At 36.5% G+C, this 19,264-nt stretch overlaps 1 protein-coding gene and 1 long non-coding RNA gene across 6 annotated transcripts in view; one reads left to right on the top strand and one right to left on the bottom strand.

The window, feature by feature from the left end:
• Nucleotides 1–19,264, bottom strand: part of MYPN (myopalladin) — a 111,409-nt gene that overhangs the window by 66,441 nt on the left and 25,704 nt on the right. For 3 of the 5 annotated variants that reach the window (XM_074339508.1, XM_074339509.1, XM_019731758.2), the window contains exon 2: nucleotides 12,825–13,724. The exons of the other annotated variants lie outside the window; for them this stretch is intronic. In XM_074339508.1, the coding sequence (XP_074195609.1) occupies nucleotides 12,825–13,723 (899 nt within the window). In that variant the 5' untranslated portion in view covers nucleotide 13,724. The remainder of the gene's footprint in view (nucleotides 1–12,824; nucleotides 13,725–19,264) is intronic. 5 annotated transcript variants of the gene reach the window in all.
• The window catches only part of LOC141572938 (uncharacterized), an 82,784-nt gene that overhangs the window by 43,709 nt on the left and 19,811 nt on the right, over nucleotides 1–19,264 (top strand). The gene's annotated exons all lie outside the window — the stretch shown is intronic.

The following is a 19,264-nucleotide window of genomic DNA, read 5'->3' as shown; positions in this document are numbered from 1 at the left end:
ACCATGGACATATTCGTATTATTTAGAAATCTAAAAGTAAAGAAATAGGAAACTGCGAAAAGAGTTGAAAGTGGTCCATTCTTTAATATTGTTTGACTTTTTAGGCCGTGTACTTTTATTTATTTGATAAAGCAAATATAAATATTTGAAAACAAATAAATATCTTTCCTTATATAAACATTATAAGGTTATCTCATTGTTTTAGAAAATGTTTCTCTTTCTTACCAAAATGAGAGTGGAAACATCTATGAGCAATTGGACAGCCAGAAGGTGATATTGGAATGATTCAAATGCCCAAACTCTGTCAGAGCATTTTGTCCTTCCTCAGATGGCCAGGATGGCTTTAGCCAGCCCCAAAGAACAATCAGTAACTGTCACTCTGACTTTAATACCATGACCCACTTAGAAATAATGCACTGGTCAGGCTGCCTTCTGAGAAAGTATTAAAATTTACCCAGCTACCCCGAAGACTTTTGAGAATAAGGAGGAAAACATACTCCCTTCAAATGTCTATCCATCCATGTTAGGGAATGCTTTCATAGAAACGCCCTGGCCCAGCTACATGTTTTTAGAACGCCAAATCCTCATGACACATACAGAATGGCAGTGATTCATGGCTCAGCAGAAATGAGTCAGTGATCTGGGGAAATGGGGCAGGTCCAGATGATAAAGAACTCACCTTTAATGCACTAAGGATAGCTTGCCAGATCTGCTACTTTGGCTAGCTACTAAGCCTAGGAATTAAAACACTGAAGAGACACATTTTTTTTAGATTTAACTGGACTTTTGGGTTGCATATTACCATTCTGCTGTTAGGTTACTCTTTTATCTAAAATATGGCTTAGATAAGTATTATGACTCATTGTTTTAGCATATTAACGACTTCTAAACGTAATTTGGATGTGTTATTCTGACTCACCAGTAATGATGTTCATTAAAAGAATGATTACTCAGAGCCTTTCTTTAGCGCTACTCCAGCTCTTCCAATGTCCCTGCCCACCTCCTATTGCTGCCTCTCCTAATACCATGTTTGTTTCCTTTACAGAACCTCTATATCACTTATAATTACATATTTAGTTATAAGTGTTTTTTTTTAATATCTCTCTCCCTCACTGGACAATAAACATTACAGGGTTTGTTTTGTTTGCCACTTGTTTATCTGTCTCCTAGCCAGATATGGCACATCATAGCTACTTCAAAAAATGTTAGTTGTATAAACGTTAAATGAATGAATTCAAATCAGGGTTATTATAGCCTCAAGTTTGTTTTGTTTTCATTTTTCAAGAAGGCTTAGGGTCTAGAAAAGATCTCTCCTTGATTGTCTGTAACCATCTTTATTTAACAATGCCTGATCTTTTAAGTGTAGAGTGTAAGGCCTGAAATAGCTAAAAGGTAGTATGTTTACTTACTAATATCTTCAGCTCTCTCCATGCATCAGAGTGACTCTTCATATATAGAGTGCAATGGAGTACAGTGCACAATAAGATAATAGCAGATGTTTTCTAATGGGACTCAAAGAAAGTTATGTTGGATTTTGTGACACAATTTGGTGTTTTATATGTCCTGTTTGACTGTTACTGAGTTAAACAAGTATTCATATCCATTGGCTATATTCCAGTCATGGGAGTGTGGGGGTGCAGGCAGGGAACATTTATCTATGCTTTAAATTTTATTAAAATTTGAGTTCTTCCAGGTGGTAACTTCTTGGTAACTTAAGCATGAATAAGCAGTTGGCTAATATAAAATCACCAAGACTACCCCTTACTAAATAGCCAATTTTATTTTATTTATTTATTTTTTTTAAGGAGGGCACAGCTCACAGTGGCCCATGCAGGGATCGAACCAGCAACCTTGGTGTTATCAGCACCATGCTCTAATCAACTGAGCTAACTGGCTATCCCTACATAGCCAATTTTAGACATAACAAAAGGGAGGATTAATAAATGCGAAGATGAGAATAATTCCTAAAATAATTTTTTAAAAGACTAAATACTTTGGACAGGGTTGACTAGAGCTTTTATTTTCTCCTTCTAGAATTCCTATCTTTTCTTTTTCTCATAGTACTTATTACTAAATTATTACTTCATTTACTTCTTTATTAAGTAATTTTTTCTTATTGATCTGTAAGACTTTTAAAAATATGATTAGGATTCTTATTATATGAATATGTGTTGTGAAAATATCCTCCCACAATTTGACTTGTCTTTTTATATTATTACAAGGTAGCTTTTGATAATTAGCTATTCTTAACTTTAGTGTCAAATTAATTAATTTTTTCTTTATGGTTTTGGTTTTTATAGTTTACTTTTTAAATAAATTTACTGTTTATTTCTATTTCCGTCACCTCATCTTGAATAAAAAAAATATGGCAAGAAAATTTTACTTTATTTACAAATGAATCCCAAGTGCCTGGAATAGTTTCTGATGCATAGTGAGCGCTGAATAAATTATTTTGAATGAATGAGTAAATAAATGAATATTAAATTTTCTAGTTTTGTTGTTGATGCAATGTACTTGAATCTTTTTAATGTTACATATTTTAAATTATAGTTCTTCCTTCCTTCTGTTTGCTATGTTGATCTTTCTTTCAGAACAAATTCTTCTATTTGTTTAATTTGGAGCCTCTTTTATGGTGTTGATTTGTTTATCCCAAGAATTCAAGTTTTGCTTAATATTATAAAATCAATATTCTTTACCACATTAATAAAGAAGGAAAATCATGTAATAATCTCAATAGATCAAGAAAATATGTTTGATAAAATTCAACATCCATTCATGATTTTAAAAAATCTTAATCTTCCTAAACAAAAGGAACTTACAAAATCCTACCTAATGTTAAAAAATGGGAGTCATTCCCTTTAAAAACATAAACAAGATCATAGTATCCAGTATCACCACTTCTATTCAATGTTGTACTAGAGGGCTTAGCCAGCTCAACAAGGCAAGAAAATGAAATATAGAAAGGAGGAAGACCCTCCCCCAAAAAATATCTATAGATAAATTATCATGAATGTAGCAAGGTTGTTGGTTAGAAAGGCAATATACAAAGTCAATTACATTTCTATACATAACAAACACAGAATGTAATTTTTCAAAAAGGTATTTATAGGACCAGCCCAGTTGCTCAGGCTGTTAGAGCTCCATGCTCCTAACTCCAAAGGCTGCCGGTTCGATTCCCACATGGGCCAGTGGGCTCTCAACCACAAGGTTGCCAGTTCAATTCCTCGACTCCTGCAAGGGATGGTGGGCTGCGCCCCCTGCAACTAGCAACAGCAACTGGACCTGGAGCTGAGCTGCACCCTCCACAACTAGGACTGAAAGGACAACTTGAAGGCATCCTCCACAACTAAGATTGAAAGGACAACTTGACTTGGAAAAAAGTCCTGGAAGTACACACTGTTCCCCAATAAAGTCCTGTTCCCCTTCTCCAATAAAATCTTTTTTTAAATAAAATAAAAAGGTATTTATAATAGCATAAAAATGAGATGCCTATGAATAAATCTAATCAAAGATTTGTAAGACTCAAAGAAAAAATTCCAATCTTTATTGAAAGACCTTAAAGAATACCTAAATAGATAGAGAAATACAGCAACATCCTGAATATAAGGCCTCAATATTTTAAAGATGTCAAATTTTCCCTAAATCAATCTATCAATTCAATACAATTCTGAAAATCGTAGATTTTTAAAAAATTTTTGTGAAACTTGACAGGATGATTCTAACATTTATATTGCAGAGCAAAAAGCCAAGAATAGCCCAAAATCTTTTAAATGAATAAAGTGGAAATCAAGAACTATTAAAAATCTACTGTGGGATAGCCTGGTGGCTCAGGTGGTTGAAGCGCTGTGTTCCTAACGCCGAGGTCACTGGTTCGATTCCCACATGGGCCAGTGAGCTGCGCCCTCTACAGCTAGGATTGTGAACAACAGCTTTCCTTGGAGCTGGGCTTGCCATGAGCAGCCAGGAGCGGCCAGCAGCCAATGTGAGTGGCCAGCAACCAGCGTGAGCAGAAGTGTGCTGCTGTGGGCTGCTGTGTGCTGCCGTGTACTGCCATGAGTGGCCGGTGGCCAGCATGAGTGGCCGGCAGCCTGCGAGAGCTGCTGTGAGCGGCCGACCAATGGCCAGCTGCCTCAGCCGGAGGGAGCGCAAGGCTCATAATACCAGCCTGGGCCAGGGAGCTGTGTCCTACACAACTAGACTGAGAAACCACATCTTGAACCGGAGTGGTGGGGAGGCAGAAGAAGGGGAATAAAAAAATCTACTGTAGTGAGACAAATAAGCCAAGAAAAAGAATAGAGAGTCCAGAACTAGACCCACACATTTGTGGAATTTTGATTGATGATGGAGCTGGCATTATAGATCAGTGGGAAAAGATGTACTTTGCAATAACCTAGAACAATTAGTTATCCAGTCTTAAAAAAAAAAAAATTGAAACAGGTTTCCTGTTTTATACCGCACACAAAAATCACTTTAAATGGATTAAAAGCTTAAATGAGAATGACAAATTATAAAAATTTTAGAAGACAATATACAAAAATGTCTTTAGGACTTTGAGATTAGGAAAAAATTTTTAATCTGGACATAAAGTATAAAAACCAAAACCATAAAGGAAAAATTAATTAATTTGACACTAAAGAATAGCTAATTATCAAAAGGTACCATGTAATATATAAAAACAAGTCAAATTGTGGGAGGATATTTTCACAACACATATGTCATATAATTAGAATCCTAATCATATTTTTTAAAAAGTCTTACAAATCAATAAGAAAAATCATTTCTTACAGTCAATAATAAGAAAAGAAGAAACAAACTGACAGAAAAATGAGTGAAAGATGTAAACAGACCCTCCATAAAAAATGAACACTGAATGGTCAATAAATGTATTTTTAAAAATTTTCAACTCATTAGTAACTATGGAAATGAAAATTAAAATCATAACAGGATAATACTTCATACCCATCAGTTTGGCAAAAATTTTTAAATCTTATAATATCCATGTTGGCAATGAAGTATAACAACCAGAACTCTTATACAATGTTGGCGGGAATGTAAATTAAAACAATTCCTCTGGAAAATAATTTGGTATTATTATAAAGTTAAAGTTGTACATACTCTGCCAGCAATTCCATGCCTAGACAAACACATGCACTAGGAGAATATATTAGAATATTTATAATAATATTGTTCATATTAGGAAGGAAACTGGAAACAACCTAAATGCACACCAATAATACATTCCTCTAGTCTTACAGTTAAATACTATATAATGAAAACAAGTGAATTAGAGTTATGTGCAACAACATGGATATACTTTTTAGGGAAAAAAAATTCAAGTAGAATTCATATATATGATTTCACTTATAAAATTTTTTAAAACTTGTAAAACTTACTGATATCCTTTTTGTAAAAAAAAATTTATTATGGAAACTCAAACATACACAAAGTAGAGAGACTGGTATAATGAACCCCATGTGTACATCACTTAGTTTCAACAAATTATCAGCAAATGGCAAATGTGTCTCTCTTATATTCTCCATATCTCCCCACCTTGGATTATTTTCATGTAAATCCAGGATTTTTTTCATTTCACCTGTAAATACTTCTATACCAATATTGTTTAGGGACATAAATTAGCCTGATTTTTCATCTCAAGACAGATCCCACCTGCTATGGTGAGATGACTCCAACAGAAAGCGTGTGTGAAGGGTGTTCTATTGGAGTAGGGACTGAGGAACAGGTGTTAAAATGTTAACCGGAGATTGCAATATCTGGGTCAAGGACTGAGCAGGGGAATATCCCTCTAGGTTAGGAGATCTCTGAAGACATTACAGAAATGGTCTGCATAGAAACAAACATCAGTTTGTTAAAATACAGTTGTATAGGCCTCACCCCTAGAGACCCTGAATCAGCAGGTCCAAGGTGGAACCTGTGAATTGGTATATCCACCAAGGTCCCCCGTGATGCTGACACTGCTGCTCCAGGGACCTACTTTTAGAAGTCTGTTCTAGGAGTCTTTCAAAATCTAGACCCTGGACTTATCTCAAACCATTTCCTCTTCACTCTTTATGTTCTGGTGGGTGCTATCACTTTCTTCAATTCCTTTAAGTCAACAATTGTCTTGCTGCCTCAAGGGCTTCGAATTTGCTATTCCCTCACCCTGCCACACTTTTCCCCATACCTCATTTTGCTGGGCTAACTCCTAATCATCTTTTATGGCTCAGCTTATATACCACTTTTCAGGAAAACCTCTAATCTACTCACAAGGTTGGGTCCCTTTCCTCCGTGCATCCTTCTTTATAACATCACATTTATAATTATTTTGGAACATAATTTTTGTGGAATTTTTGTTTATTGTCTGTGTTCCTTACAGACACACTTCTGAGCTCCATGAAGGCAGGAAATTTTTCCTGTTCACCGCTTTAATCTTAGTACCTATAATAAAAACTACATGGCACCACACAATGGGATTTATAGATGATGTAATACAGAATTGTATACCTGAAATCTATGTAATTTTACTAACAATTGTCACCCCAATAAACTGAAGAAAAAAAACCTACATGGCACATAATTGACACTTAATATTTTTTGGATGAATGAATGAATGAAAGTATCTAGATTTCCCTAAAAGGAAGAAGAAAAAGCCCCTAAACAATGTTACATAATATTTTACATTATAATCACATACACAATTACCTGCAATATTTTTAAGAATGCCCCTATGTCATTTAAGATACAGATATCTTTCTTTATAGCTAATTTATTTCCTCAGCACACTACTCAAAGACATGGGTCCAGAAGTATCAATAGCAAAATGTAACAGCCAAAGCAGACATCAACAATTATAAAACGTGGGCCGGCCCAGTGGCTCAGGCGGTTAGAGCTTTGTGCTCCTAACTCCGAAGACTGCCGATTGGATTCCCACATGGGCCAGTGGGCTCTCAACCACAAGGTTGCCAGTTCGATTCCTCGACTCCTGCAAGGGATGGTGGGCAGCGCCCCCTGCAACTAAGATTGAACATCCTCGAGTCCCGCAAGGGATGGTGGGCTCCGCCCACTACAACTAAGATTGAACACGGCACCTTGAGCGCTGAGCTGCCTCCCAGATGGCTGAGTGCAGGCTCTCAACCACAAGGTTGCCGGTTCAATTCCTCGAGTCCTGCAAGAGATGGTGGGCAGCGCCCCCTGCAACTAAGCTTGAATGTGGCACCTTGAGCTGAGCTGCCACTGAGCTCCCGGATGGCTCAGTTGGTTGGAGCATGTCTTCTAAACCACAAGGTTGCCAGTTCGACTCCCACAAGGGATGGTGGGCTGTGTCCCCTGCAGCTAGCAACGGCAACTGGACCTGGAGCTGAGCTGCGCCCTCCACAACTAAAACTGAAAGGACAACTTGAAGCTGAATGGCGCCCTCCACAACTAAGATTGAAAGGACAACAACTTGACTTGGGAAAAAAAAAAAAAGCCTGGAAGTACACACTGTCCCTCAATAAAGTCCTGTTCCCCTTCCCCAATAAAATCTTTAAAAAAAAAAAAAAAATTAAAATAAAATAAAAGATAAATTCTTGGGAAAAAAACAATTATAAAACGTAAATTTGTGCTACTTCAGGAGGTTGTGTACAAGCAAACATATTAATAATTAGTGTGACCCAGCTGTACATTACTTGGAAAAGAGTTTGGAATCAGGATAAAAAAGGGATCATGGCCATTTGTTGTGATTTTCTGCAGACTCTTTCATCTGTGGGTAACTCATGAATGTATTTCATTTTCTAAAACAACAACTCCAATGAAGCAAAGTCCAAGATTAACAAGCTTTCAAAAATGCTAGTGATGGGCAGCCGGATGGCTCAGTTGGTTAGAGCGTGAGCTCTCAACAACAAGGTGGCTGGTTCAAATCCCGCATGAAATGGTGGGCTGCACCCCCTGTAACTAAAGATTGAAAACGGCGACTGAACTTTGAGCTGAGCTACGCCCTCCACAACTAGATTCAAGGACAACGACTTGGAGCTGATGGGCCCTGGAGAAACACACTGTTTCCCAATATTCCACCCCCCCCCCAAAAGAAATGCTAGTGATATAGGATGCCACCCCTACAAAACAAAACAATTTCCACCTATTTAACTTGGAAATCCACAAAGATATGCAAAAATGATTTTTCAAATTGCTAAACTAGGGTTACAAGAATATAGGTAAAATACGGAATACACACAGGAACACATAGAAACAAGGTTAGACCTCAGTTCCCAGGAATACTTATTACATTTCTTACAAAAATAGCAAAAAGGATACTTTTCTTATTGACTGTGGTATTCCTATATGGCAACCCAATATGTTTCACAATTATTTTAATGAATTTTTAAAGGAATCCTCTGGATTAAAATCTGCTCCTGGGTTCTATGGAGATGTCTTAGGAGTTTCTGTTGTGAGCAAGCAGGTAGGGCTGCAGGCTCTTTGTACCCAACCCTCTTCAATCTTAAAAGCACTAATTTTATCTTTTAGAAAACGTGTGTGTAAAGTATGTGTTAGGTAACATGTAACAGATTTATTGTGAGAGAAAAGTGGGAGGAGGCGTTATTGCTAAAAGAAGGTTGGAAAACACTGCTCTGGTCTAGCACTACTAGAAGTTAGTTCCCAGTATTACCTGTATTTTTAGTCTCTTTGTAATTACAGAGATATTGTGTCAAACTTTTCCCAGTGTCCAGGTCATTCCTTGGACTATCCCCAGGTCCACTGCCTTCTCATTTGACCTTCAGCCCTGTATTTCCGACAGCCTGTTGGATATGGTCCCTTCATCCCCTCACACTCAAGTCATCCACCTCTTCCATTTTCTCAGTCTTTGCCAGTGACCCCATCGTGCTCTCAGGTTCCCAGCTTCAAACTCGTGGAGTAAATTTTTTTACTCATTCTTCCTAGCTAGTCAGTCACCAAATTCAGCTTGATTTCTTTCCACCTAAATATTGCTCACTCACATCTTTTCTCTGCTTTCCCACTGCCCCCACCTCAGGCCCATCAGAGCATTCAATACCTGGGATACCCTCCACAGCTTCCCAAGTGCCTCATGGATCCATTCATTTCCGGTCTAATTCAGTCTTCCAGATTAATTCTACTTAAATTCTCCCTTTAGTATTGCTACTTCCCTGTATACAACCTTAAACGGTTTCCAATTGTTTTTGAACTATTCTGCTTTGTTTTCAAGGCTTTTCAAAATCATCTGGCTCTACTCTTCTTTTCTGTTACGTCGGCCTCCTCCCTATCACATAAAAATATTATTACAATTTCAGCTTCTGGACCTTCATAAGAACGTATAGAGGTGACCTGGCCTAAAACAACCCAACCCTCTGCCTACTTCTTCAATCTTTCCCTCATCTTTTCTCACCTGTTACCCCATGTTATTCACATAGACAAGTACTTGCAGTTCCTTGAAAATTTGTCTCCATGCCTTTGCGCTTTTTTGGCTCTTCTACCCTTGGTCTCCTCAAATTAAAGTGGCACCTCTGGTGTTAACTCTTCTTTTATCCTGAACTCCAGGCAAAGTAATCACATCTTCCTTTTAGTTGTCATTGCATGCTATACATACTTCTGTTATAGCCCTTATTAAACAATACTGCAACATTTTGATTACATGTTTGTCTGGTTGAGCTACCCTCCTAGAATAGTTTTAGACTTGGTTTAAAGCAAGGTCCCTGACTTCCAATAACTCACAATTGTTTTGTACTCCTGGCAAGTCACTTTAGTAACTCAATAGGTATTTGTTGAATGAATGAATGAATGAATGAATGAATGAGTAAATTTCTACCTAAATCCTTCTTACTCTTCAAGGTTTAATTAAAACCCCTTATGTCTCTGAAGCCTTCTTTGACTTTTCTAGTCCTCCATTCCTTCTCTGAAGCCTGATAGTCCTTATGGTTTGTACTATAAAATTAGGATGATTTCTGTAATTGGATAGCAAGCTCCTTGAGGACAGGGACACATTTTATATGTACATTGTCTCTGTCACTACACTGATCACAGTACTGAGCACATAGGAAAAGCTAAATAAATATTGGCTTTCTGGTTAGAGTTATGTAAATTCTATATTTAGGAAAATAATGACAGCTAATAGTCTACCTGGAAAGTTCTAAACTTTTTCTTAATATAATTGCAGTCATGAAATTAAGTAGTAATTCTTTCAGAAAATATTTAGTGAACACCTACTAATTTCCTGGCACCAAACTAGTAAAGAAATTCTTCCCAAGTAAAATTAGTATTGCTTCATGGAAGCTATGTATATTTTTTCACTTTTAAATTTATAACTGGTTAACTAAGTAGTTTTTGAGTGACCACCAGAGTACTTTGTTTTTTGAAGGAGAATGGGATCTTATAGTTCTTCTTGGCTGAGTTTTCTCGCAGGAACACTGAATTCTTTTTTGTATCTGAGATTATTATGGTCAAGAAATGGGGAGAATGAATCCTAAATAATCTGGTCTAATTTTTTTGTTGTTGGTTCGATCTATGCCCAGAAATGAGTGGGTCATATAAGACTAATCTAAGTAACCTGTGAGTGTACCATAACTTGAGTGCTCACCAGCTTACTTAGATCCACCAGGTGCCACTGAGTGGCATCCATCATGGTGCTGTGATGACATCTTGCCAGCATTACTAACCAGAGTCCCAGGATGTGGCGTCAGGTGTACTTAGAACAGAAGGGTAGACACTGCCCTGTGTTGTTCAGTGCCAACCCTTTGCTACATCGTAAGCCACTGTCTCACTCCTGCTTTAAATCTAAGTTTCTTGTTTCTTTATGCATTAGTTCACTCATTGTTTCCTAGTAAATACTATAGGCCAGAAGCTGTGCTTGGTGCTCAATATACAAAGGTAAAACAACAGAGCCTCTCAAGGAGGTCATTTGGATAACCAGATAGTTAGGTATATGCCATGGTAGAAATAATATTTAATATTGGTTTATGTTGCCTTTGAAAAACAAAATTCAGTAAATGAGTATGTCTTTGGACTAGAATCCCTTGAGTCAATATGCATACATAATTAAAAATGTTATTATTCATACTAATACTATTACCATCCTATAATAGCAATATTTTCTAGAATAAGTGTTAAATAGTAATGAAGTCATATTCTAGTAGTAATTAGGTGGTGAGGGAGGTAAAGTAGATCTGACAGGACTCTGAATACCAGTAATTCTTTATAAAAGTAATATGCTTCAAGCACCTTATTCATATATTATTACATTATAGAATTAGAGGTAACAAATGTCACCCTGGGGCTACAGCCAGATTCACATTTTGTGGGGCCTGAAGCTCATCAGTATGGAAGGGCCACATCAAAAAATAAAATAAAATTAGAACACAAAATTAGGTATAGCTTATGCAAATAAGGAGCCCTGAACTTTAGCTTCATTTGCTTTCACAGAAAAGCTGACTGGTAGACACATAGAAAATGAATATCCTGTCTACTCATCTGTCATATTCGGAAAAGACTTGGGCATTAGGGAAAATAGTTCTGCTGCAGCTGATATCAAAGTTTATTATAAATATAATACCTGTAAAATGAATCTCTAAATTGATCTTAGCCACAGCCTTATTCTATCTTTTTTTTTTTTTTTTTTTAAAGATTTTATTGGGGAAGGGGAACAGGACTTTATTGGGGAGCAATGGTCAAATTGTTGTCCTTTCAATCTTAGTTGTGGGGGGTTCTGTTCAGCTTCAAATTGTTGTTCTTTCAGTCTTAGTTGTGGAGGGCGCAGCTCAGCTCCAGGTCCAGTTGCCGCAGGGGGCACAGACCACCATCCCTTGCGGGAGTCGAACCGGCAACCTTGTGGTTGAGAGGACAGGCTCCAACCAACTGAGCCATCCGGGAGCTCAGCGGCAGCTCAGCTCAAGGTGCCGTGTTCAATTTTAGTTGCAGGGGGCGCTGCCCACCATCCCTTGCGGGACTCGAGGAATTGAACTGGCAACCTTGTGGTTGAGAGCCCACAGGCCCATGTGGGAATCGAACCGGCAGCCTTCGGAGTTAGGAGCATGGAGCTCTAACCGCCTGAGCCACCGGGCCGGCCCCAGCCTTATTCTATCTTTATTCTATCAGTTTTTATTCTGTTATTTGGCTTTCTTTAAAATTGAAAAAATACCACAGGTATTTTATAAAAGTAATATGCTTCAAGCACTGAGTATGGATCATAAATGCTTTCTATAGACCTATGCTGTCTCATACCATAGTCATTAGCCACAGGTGGTACTGGGCACTTGACATGTCGCTAGTGCAACCAAGGAACTGAATTTGAAATTATATATAATTTTAATGAATTTAAAATAAAAAAACTGATGCTCAGTTCAGTTAGTTACAGAATTTTTACATATGTTTGAAACAACTCGTGTATGTCAATTTACTCTTTCAAATATAAATTTTATGAAATCTAAATGCAAATTAAGCATTTCCTAGGAAAATTTAGCAGCCAAATGGAGGGTAAGTATAGAATTCATACTTACTTAGTAGGATTTTGAAGCCCTACTATGACAAAAAGAATGTAGAATATCATATGAATAATGTTTATATTGATTACATGTTGAAATGATGTTTTTAAAATATTGGTTAAATAGATATTTTAAAAATTAATTTCACCCAGTTTGCTTTTACTTTTTAAAAGTATGGCTACTAGACAATTTCAAATTGCAAATATGGCTAATATTAAATTTCTATTAGACAGTACTGCGTTAGATTCCGTTTTTCTCAAAGGGAGTATACAATTTTTGAAACCACTTACTTAAGAGATAAACTGAGAATCATGGTAGATGGAAAGCAATTAGTAAACATTACTAATGGGACATTTTTACCTTACTTGAGGTGGCGGAATTCCTACCACTATGCAATCCAACTGTACTCTGCTTCCTTCTGGAACTTCTCTGCTCCGTAACTTTTGAGTGAACCGGGGAGGTTGTCCCAGAGGTTCTTCATAGTACAAAGATGAAGGTGAAGACCCCGGGGTGGTGTCTCCAGCAGCTGCTTCACTGGCAGCCTGCTCAGCTTCCCGCCGCTTAGCTTCCTGCTGTTCAAGGGCGTGATTCACTTCATTATCCCTACTATCTGCAGGGATAGGGATAGGAACAGAAGATCTTTCTCTTTCTGATAGAGCTGAGAAACTGCAGCTATTTTCCTGCATAACTTTGTTTTGAGATTCCGATTTACTCTTGTGGTTTTTGCAGGCACGAGGTCTAATCCTTTTGGAGCTATGGGCTTTGAAAAGGGAGGACAGCTCTTCAATGAAATCGGCAGCCTTATTTAAGAATACTTTTTTGGACTGGGCTTCAGAACTATACTGTGGCCTTTTTGCTTCCTGGGGGCTCTCTTTAGAGCTGGTAGGACTTCGAGAGTTATCCTGGCAGAAGTTAGGGTCGAAACTTGATTTAGATGAGTGTTTCATCTGATCAGAAGAAAGGCATTTTCTAGCTGGAGCTTCATCTCCTTTCTCCAAAGGGTCATGATTGATGGCTAATCTTGCCAGATTGACACTTTCATCTAATTCTTCTTGGCTCAGAAAGGCTGAAAGATCTGGAAGGTCATCTTGACCTCCTCCACCTTCAGCAGCTCCAGAAGGACTACCAAAATGGAAAGGGTTGGAAGAAGGCTCTGCTCGACTCCTCTCATTGTTTCCCCGATGTCTAGTTTCTGCTAAATAGCTCTCCCTTAGAAGCTGAGAGATGGAAGTAGAAGCTTCTATGCTGTCGTCTTGCATGCTGTCACAAAATAATCAGAAGTTTGGATCATTTCCAGAGAATAACAAGTCTATGTTTATTATATCACAATGTATTCTTAAGAACTTAAAGCTTAAAATAAAAAATTGCCTAATTTTGATACTTTTACAAAATTCATTATAATGACATAAAGATTATTCTAAAGTTGTAAAATGAAGAGGAACTGAGTGAGATTTTATTGAAAATAAAAATAAAAACATAGGTGTTACCACTTTGTTAAATCCTTGAAATACATGTTCAGTTATTAAAGCTATACTATAACTATAGTGACATTAAGTACAACTTCTAAACATAATTTTAACAATATCTGTACAGGGCTTTTATTTATAAAGTGCTTTCATATACAAAGATTTGCTCTGCATCCTCTTCCCTTTACCCTGAATGTAATAAAATAATAGAAATTAAAAGATATCGAAAACATAACTTCATCTAGTTAGTGAAAATACAAACTTGATCTAGACCATGAAAATAAAAAATGCTTTTGGTTGGCTTGTTGTTTATAGGCTCAGTCTGCTCTGGAAATCTATAATGATTTAGCCTGTTCAAATAAGGTATAATTAATTTAATTTCTGCAAAGATATGAATTAGAGCCTAGGTTTTAAAATATCCCTTAAATTAACATTAGGGAAGAGGGGTTATGGGAGACAGGGAAATGGGGTGCAAGATAGGACACTTTTCACTGCATACTCTTTCCCTGACTTTTGAATTTTAATTATATGAATAAATTAACAATACAATAAGTAAATAAATTTTAAAGTCTTAAGAAAATGGTACAATAACTTTAGTTCAAAGTTCCCTAGACTAGAGATTTTGGTAATGCGAACCAATTTTATATTATTAATATTACATTAGTTTATTCATTTACACACTTACTAGAAGGATGGCAAACTTGTGACCCATAGGCGGTGACTCCTCTCTCCTTAAAAGATGCAGGGGATTACAGTACTCTTCCCATTGACCATGACTTTCTTAACACTCCACTCTTGCCACCACTAATCAATCAGAGATGGTAATGGGAATGAAGACTACAGTATTTATCATTCTTGTGCTGGGCCTTGTGTGTTAAGACAGGGGGATTGTAATGGTGGCACTAATTCTATTTTGAAGTTTGGATCTCTGGTATAATTTGATTTAATAAGTGTAATTGAGCTTGGGACTTTTTGAAAGCTTTCTTTTATTCACTTCCTTCCCATCGACTGTTAATGATTCTGCTTCCTGTACATTTACTATGCAGTTTCAATGGTTCTGTTTAATTCTGCCATGCAGGCCCTGTGACTTGGGAGAGGTTTTGCATCTGTATGGGATCCACTCCTAGCTCCAATTTAAATCTACATAACAAATGCAAAGGTTGTGATAACCAGCTTAACCGCACCTTCCCCCATCCCAACAGACAAAGCCAAACTCAATGGAAAATTCCACTACAGGCTTCCACTACTGGCCAAAGCAATTTACATCCTGGTTAGAAAATATAAAACTTGAGACCAAACAAAGACTCAACGCAATAGTTTGCAATAGTTCCCCGCAGACTTTGCCCAGCTGACCTTTCTCTTACTTTAATAAATCTTCCTTCTGTATTTCTACTGACTCGTAAATTCTTTCACGGCCCGCGAGTGAGCAGAGACAACACTGTGCTGGGAAGATTGAGAAGAAAGTAACCTCCTAAATCTTTTCAGGCTTTAGGGTTCTATGACAAAACTTACTTCAGTTCATCCTTTTCCTTGTATGATAACTTCTCTTATGTCACAAATAAGGCTTCCTAGGAACCGCCCTAGTTCTCAAACTTTTAGAGTGCTATCCAAAACTAACCTCTAAATTGGCAAAGTAGGCAGTGACCTTGAGAGGGCAATTGGAAATGGCTAAACAGATCATCTACAGCAAAATATTTTTCCACATGCTTGCCACAGCCTGCGATTGCCACTACTGGATCCACTTGTTTGGGTGAAGTCTATTGTGCCTTAAATAAAGATTAATTGAAAAATGCAAAGATTTATCTACAAAAATATTCATCATAGTATAGGTAATAATATTAAAAAGTTAGAATCATGTCCAATAAGAAATTAGTTAATTAAATTATGATATACTCATTAAACAGAACTATATGGCTATTTAAAATTTTGTAGAACAGTAAATGACATACAAAATAGTATATGAAAGTGTAATTGATATCTTAAAAGAAAATTTGTCTCATATGTGCATTAACTATATAGAAAGAAGAACAGTTAAAGATATATGAAATCAGACACAAAATCCTATTTGAAAGTTTAATTACTATTCTGATTGAAAATCCTTCTCATTCATAAATCAATTATTTCATTAACCTAGTTTGAGTTTCTGGATATGTTTAAATGTGAGGGAGAAAATTAAGGGCTTTATAAGTCAGGATGGCCTCTCTATTAATTGGACATTATTTTATATTGTGTTTTTTTTTTGTTTTGTTTTGTTTTTTTAATTAAATTTATTGGGGTGACAATTGTTAGTAAAATTACATAGATTTCAGGTGTACAATTCTATATTACATCATCTATAAATCCCATTGTATGTTCATCACCCAGAGTCAGTTCTTCCATCACCATATATTCGATCCCCCTTAAATATTGTGTTTTAATGTAAGGTTGTCTAACTGTTTTTTAAAAGGTGGCCTTTATATTAAGTCAACATGGAATGAGCATTGGCCTTGGAATAGATCTGTTTTCAAATTCTGGCTTTATTTCTTAGCAGTTGTGTGACTTTGAGAAAACTACTTAACTTCTTTGACTTTTGGGTTCTTCATCTATAAAACACAGACAATATCTATTTCCCAGGGCTAGCCACTAAAATTTAGGGCACTCAAAAGATGTTAGTAAAAACCAACACTTAGGTAAAGGTGATGTTAAGTTGAAAAACTTTCAAGAAGTTTTTGTTTATGGTGGAAATAAAAAATGAAATACTCATATAAGTAATCACTGCTCTCTGCAACTGTTTTGTTTTCTTTTTTAAATGACAGAAACCAATTGATATGTAAATATATGTTCTGATGCTTATGGTCCTGAGAAATTATTATGATAACAAAACTTTCAGGTTTTCAAAGTAAAGGATTTCTTTAATGTTTTAATGTAGTATTTATTACTTAAGACTGGAGTTAGATCTAATTCAAATCCCAGTGCTGACACTTCCTAGCTGTATAAACTCAAGCAAGTTACTTAACTTCTTAAGCCTCAGTTTACTCTTCTATAAAACAGATATAATAACAGCAGCCATCTCATAAGTTGAAATGATGATTAAACGTGCTTGGCTTTGGTAAACATTCAATAAATGGTAATTATTATTATTATTATTTAACAACTGTAGCCTCATACCATGATAAAAAATGGAAACAGAACTAGTAAAGTGACTTGATCCAAGGACAAATTTTGAAGAGAAAATGAACTTTTGATTTATATTTAATTCAACATTATCTATCTATATTCCATTGAAATACATGTAGTCTCATTAACAAACTGTGCTGCCTTTAGATCTTTGTATACATTCTTTTCTTTTTTTAATTAAAATTAATTGGGGTGACAATGGTGAGTAAAATTACATAGGTTTAAAGTGTACAATATTCTGTCTGCCTGGGCTGCGCCCTGCCCCCACTCCCTTCTCTGTCTTACTGGGCCAAGTTCTGCATGGTCTTCCATTCTTGGCCGAGGCATTGCGCTGGGATTTCTTCTTTTCTCTGGGTTGGGCTCCTCTCCAATGTGCTCCCAAAGCTCACTGTCCTTATCCCCAAACACAGCACTACTACAATATAATAAAATTGCCTATTTACTTTTCTGTCTACCTCACTTTTTTTTTTTTTAAGGAGGGCGCAGTTCACAGTGACCCATGTGGGGATCGAAACGGCAATCTTGGTGTTATTAGCACCACACTCTAACCAACTGAGCTAACCGGCCACCCCCTACCTCACTTTGTTTGTACACTATCATCTCTATATATACACAGCACACAGAAGATGATCAATAGATATCTGCTGAATTATTTTGTTCATTAGAATTTCCTGCTAAATAATTGCTGTTTATCAGTTTTTTAATTGCAGGGTAAAGTAAGATAGATAAATAGAAATAGTATTTACAAAGAAAACTTACAGACAAATAGAAAAAATATAAATATATTTTATATATAAATATATAAATAACTTCAAATTGACTTTCAAATGCAAATTTATTTATAGTGGATAAAATGACTGGAATTATGTTTTGTTCTCATACCAAAAGTATCAGATGATACTTCTGATGATAATCAGAAACCTGGGTTTGTATCCCAGTTCCAACACTAAATAACTTGGCAATCTTTTTTTTTTTTTTTTTTTTTTAACTTTTATTTATTTTAAGTGTGTTTTTCCAGGACCCATCAGCTCCAAGTCAAGTAGTTGTTTGAATCTAGTTGTGGAGGGCACAGCTCACAGTGACCCATGCAGGGATGGAACCGGCAACCTTTCTGTTGTTAGCACCACACTCTAACCAACTGAGCTAAGTGGCCACCCCAACTTTGCAATCTTGAGCAAGTCATTTAATGCATCTGAATCTCAATTATCCTCATCTAGCAAATGGGATAATAACAACTCCATCTCAGAGAGTTCTCAGATGCAAATGCATGTATAAATTGTTAAACTGATAAATATTACCTACAACAAAAAATATGAAAATGTATCACTTTCTCTTTCAAGTGTTAATTTAAAAACTGTGGGGCGCCAGTTAGTTCAATTGGTTACCAGTTTGATTCCCACATGGGCCACTGATGGGTCCTGGAAAAACACACTTAAATAAAAGTTAAAAAAAAAATAAAGTGTTTGCATACAGAAAAATAAATGTTAAAAAAAAAAAACTGTTATGAAATTTGTACTTTAAAAAAAGCCCAAGTGCTATCATGGATACCCTAGCTTTCCTTTATTCATCCATTAAATATTTATTGAGCATCTACTGTGTGCTGGTCTAGGCACTATGGATTCAGCAGTGAACAAAAGACAAAGTCCCTGCCTTCATGGAGCTGAATTAGAGTTAGTGGGAAAGATATAAATGTTAAGAAGAAAAATAAAGAAAGGAAAGGGAATAGAGGATGATGGGGGAGGAAGGAAGATGTGTTATTTTAGCTAGGAAGCTCAGATAAAGCTGATGAAGAAGGTTCTGATGGAGAAGTTAGCCATGTGACCATCTAAGGGGAAGAATGTTCCTGACTGAGGAAGAAATAAGTGTCAAAGCCATGGGAAGTGAGTATTTGCTGTGTTTGAGTCAAGCCAGTATACCAGGAGGTGAGTGAAAAATAAGAGTAGAAGGAAAAGAAGTCACAGAAGTACAAAGCTAGATCATGTAGGGCCTTGAAGACCATGGGAAGGACTTCAAATTTTATTAAACATGTGAATGGGAAACCATTGTAGAGTTTTGAAAAGCAGATGACATGGTTTTGGAAAAGTTTAGTCATGGCTGCTATGCAAAGAATCAAGTTAAAGGGGGCAAATGTGGATACAGTCAGATTAGTTAGGAGACCATTGCAATATGCTGAACAAG

This window comes from Rhinolophus sinicus, linkage group LG07, assembly GCF_036562045.2.
Source record: "Rhinolophus sinicus isolate RSC01 linkage group LG07, ASM3656204v1, whole genome shotgun sequence".
Lineage (NCBI taxonomy): Eukaryota > Metazoa > Chordata > Mammalia > Chiroptera > Rhinolophidae > Rhinolophus > Rhinolophus sinicus.
Note: the sequence above shows the minus strand (reverse complement) of the source record. Positions and strands in the feature narration are given on the sequence as shown.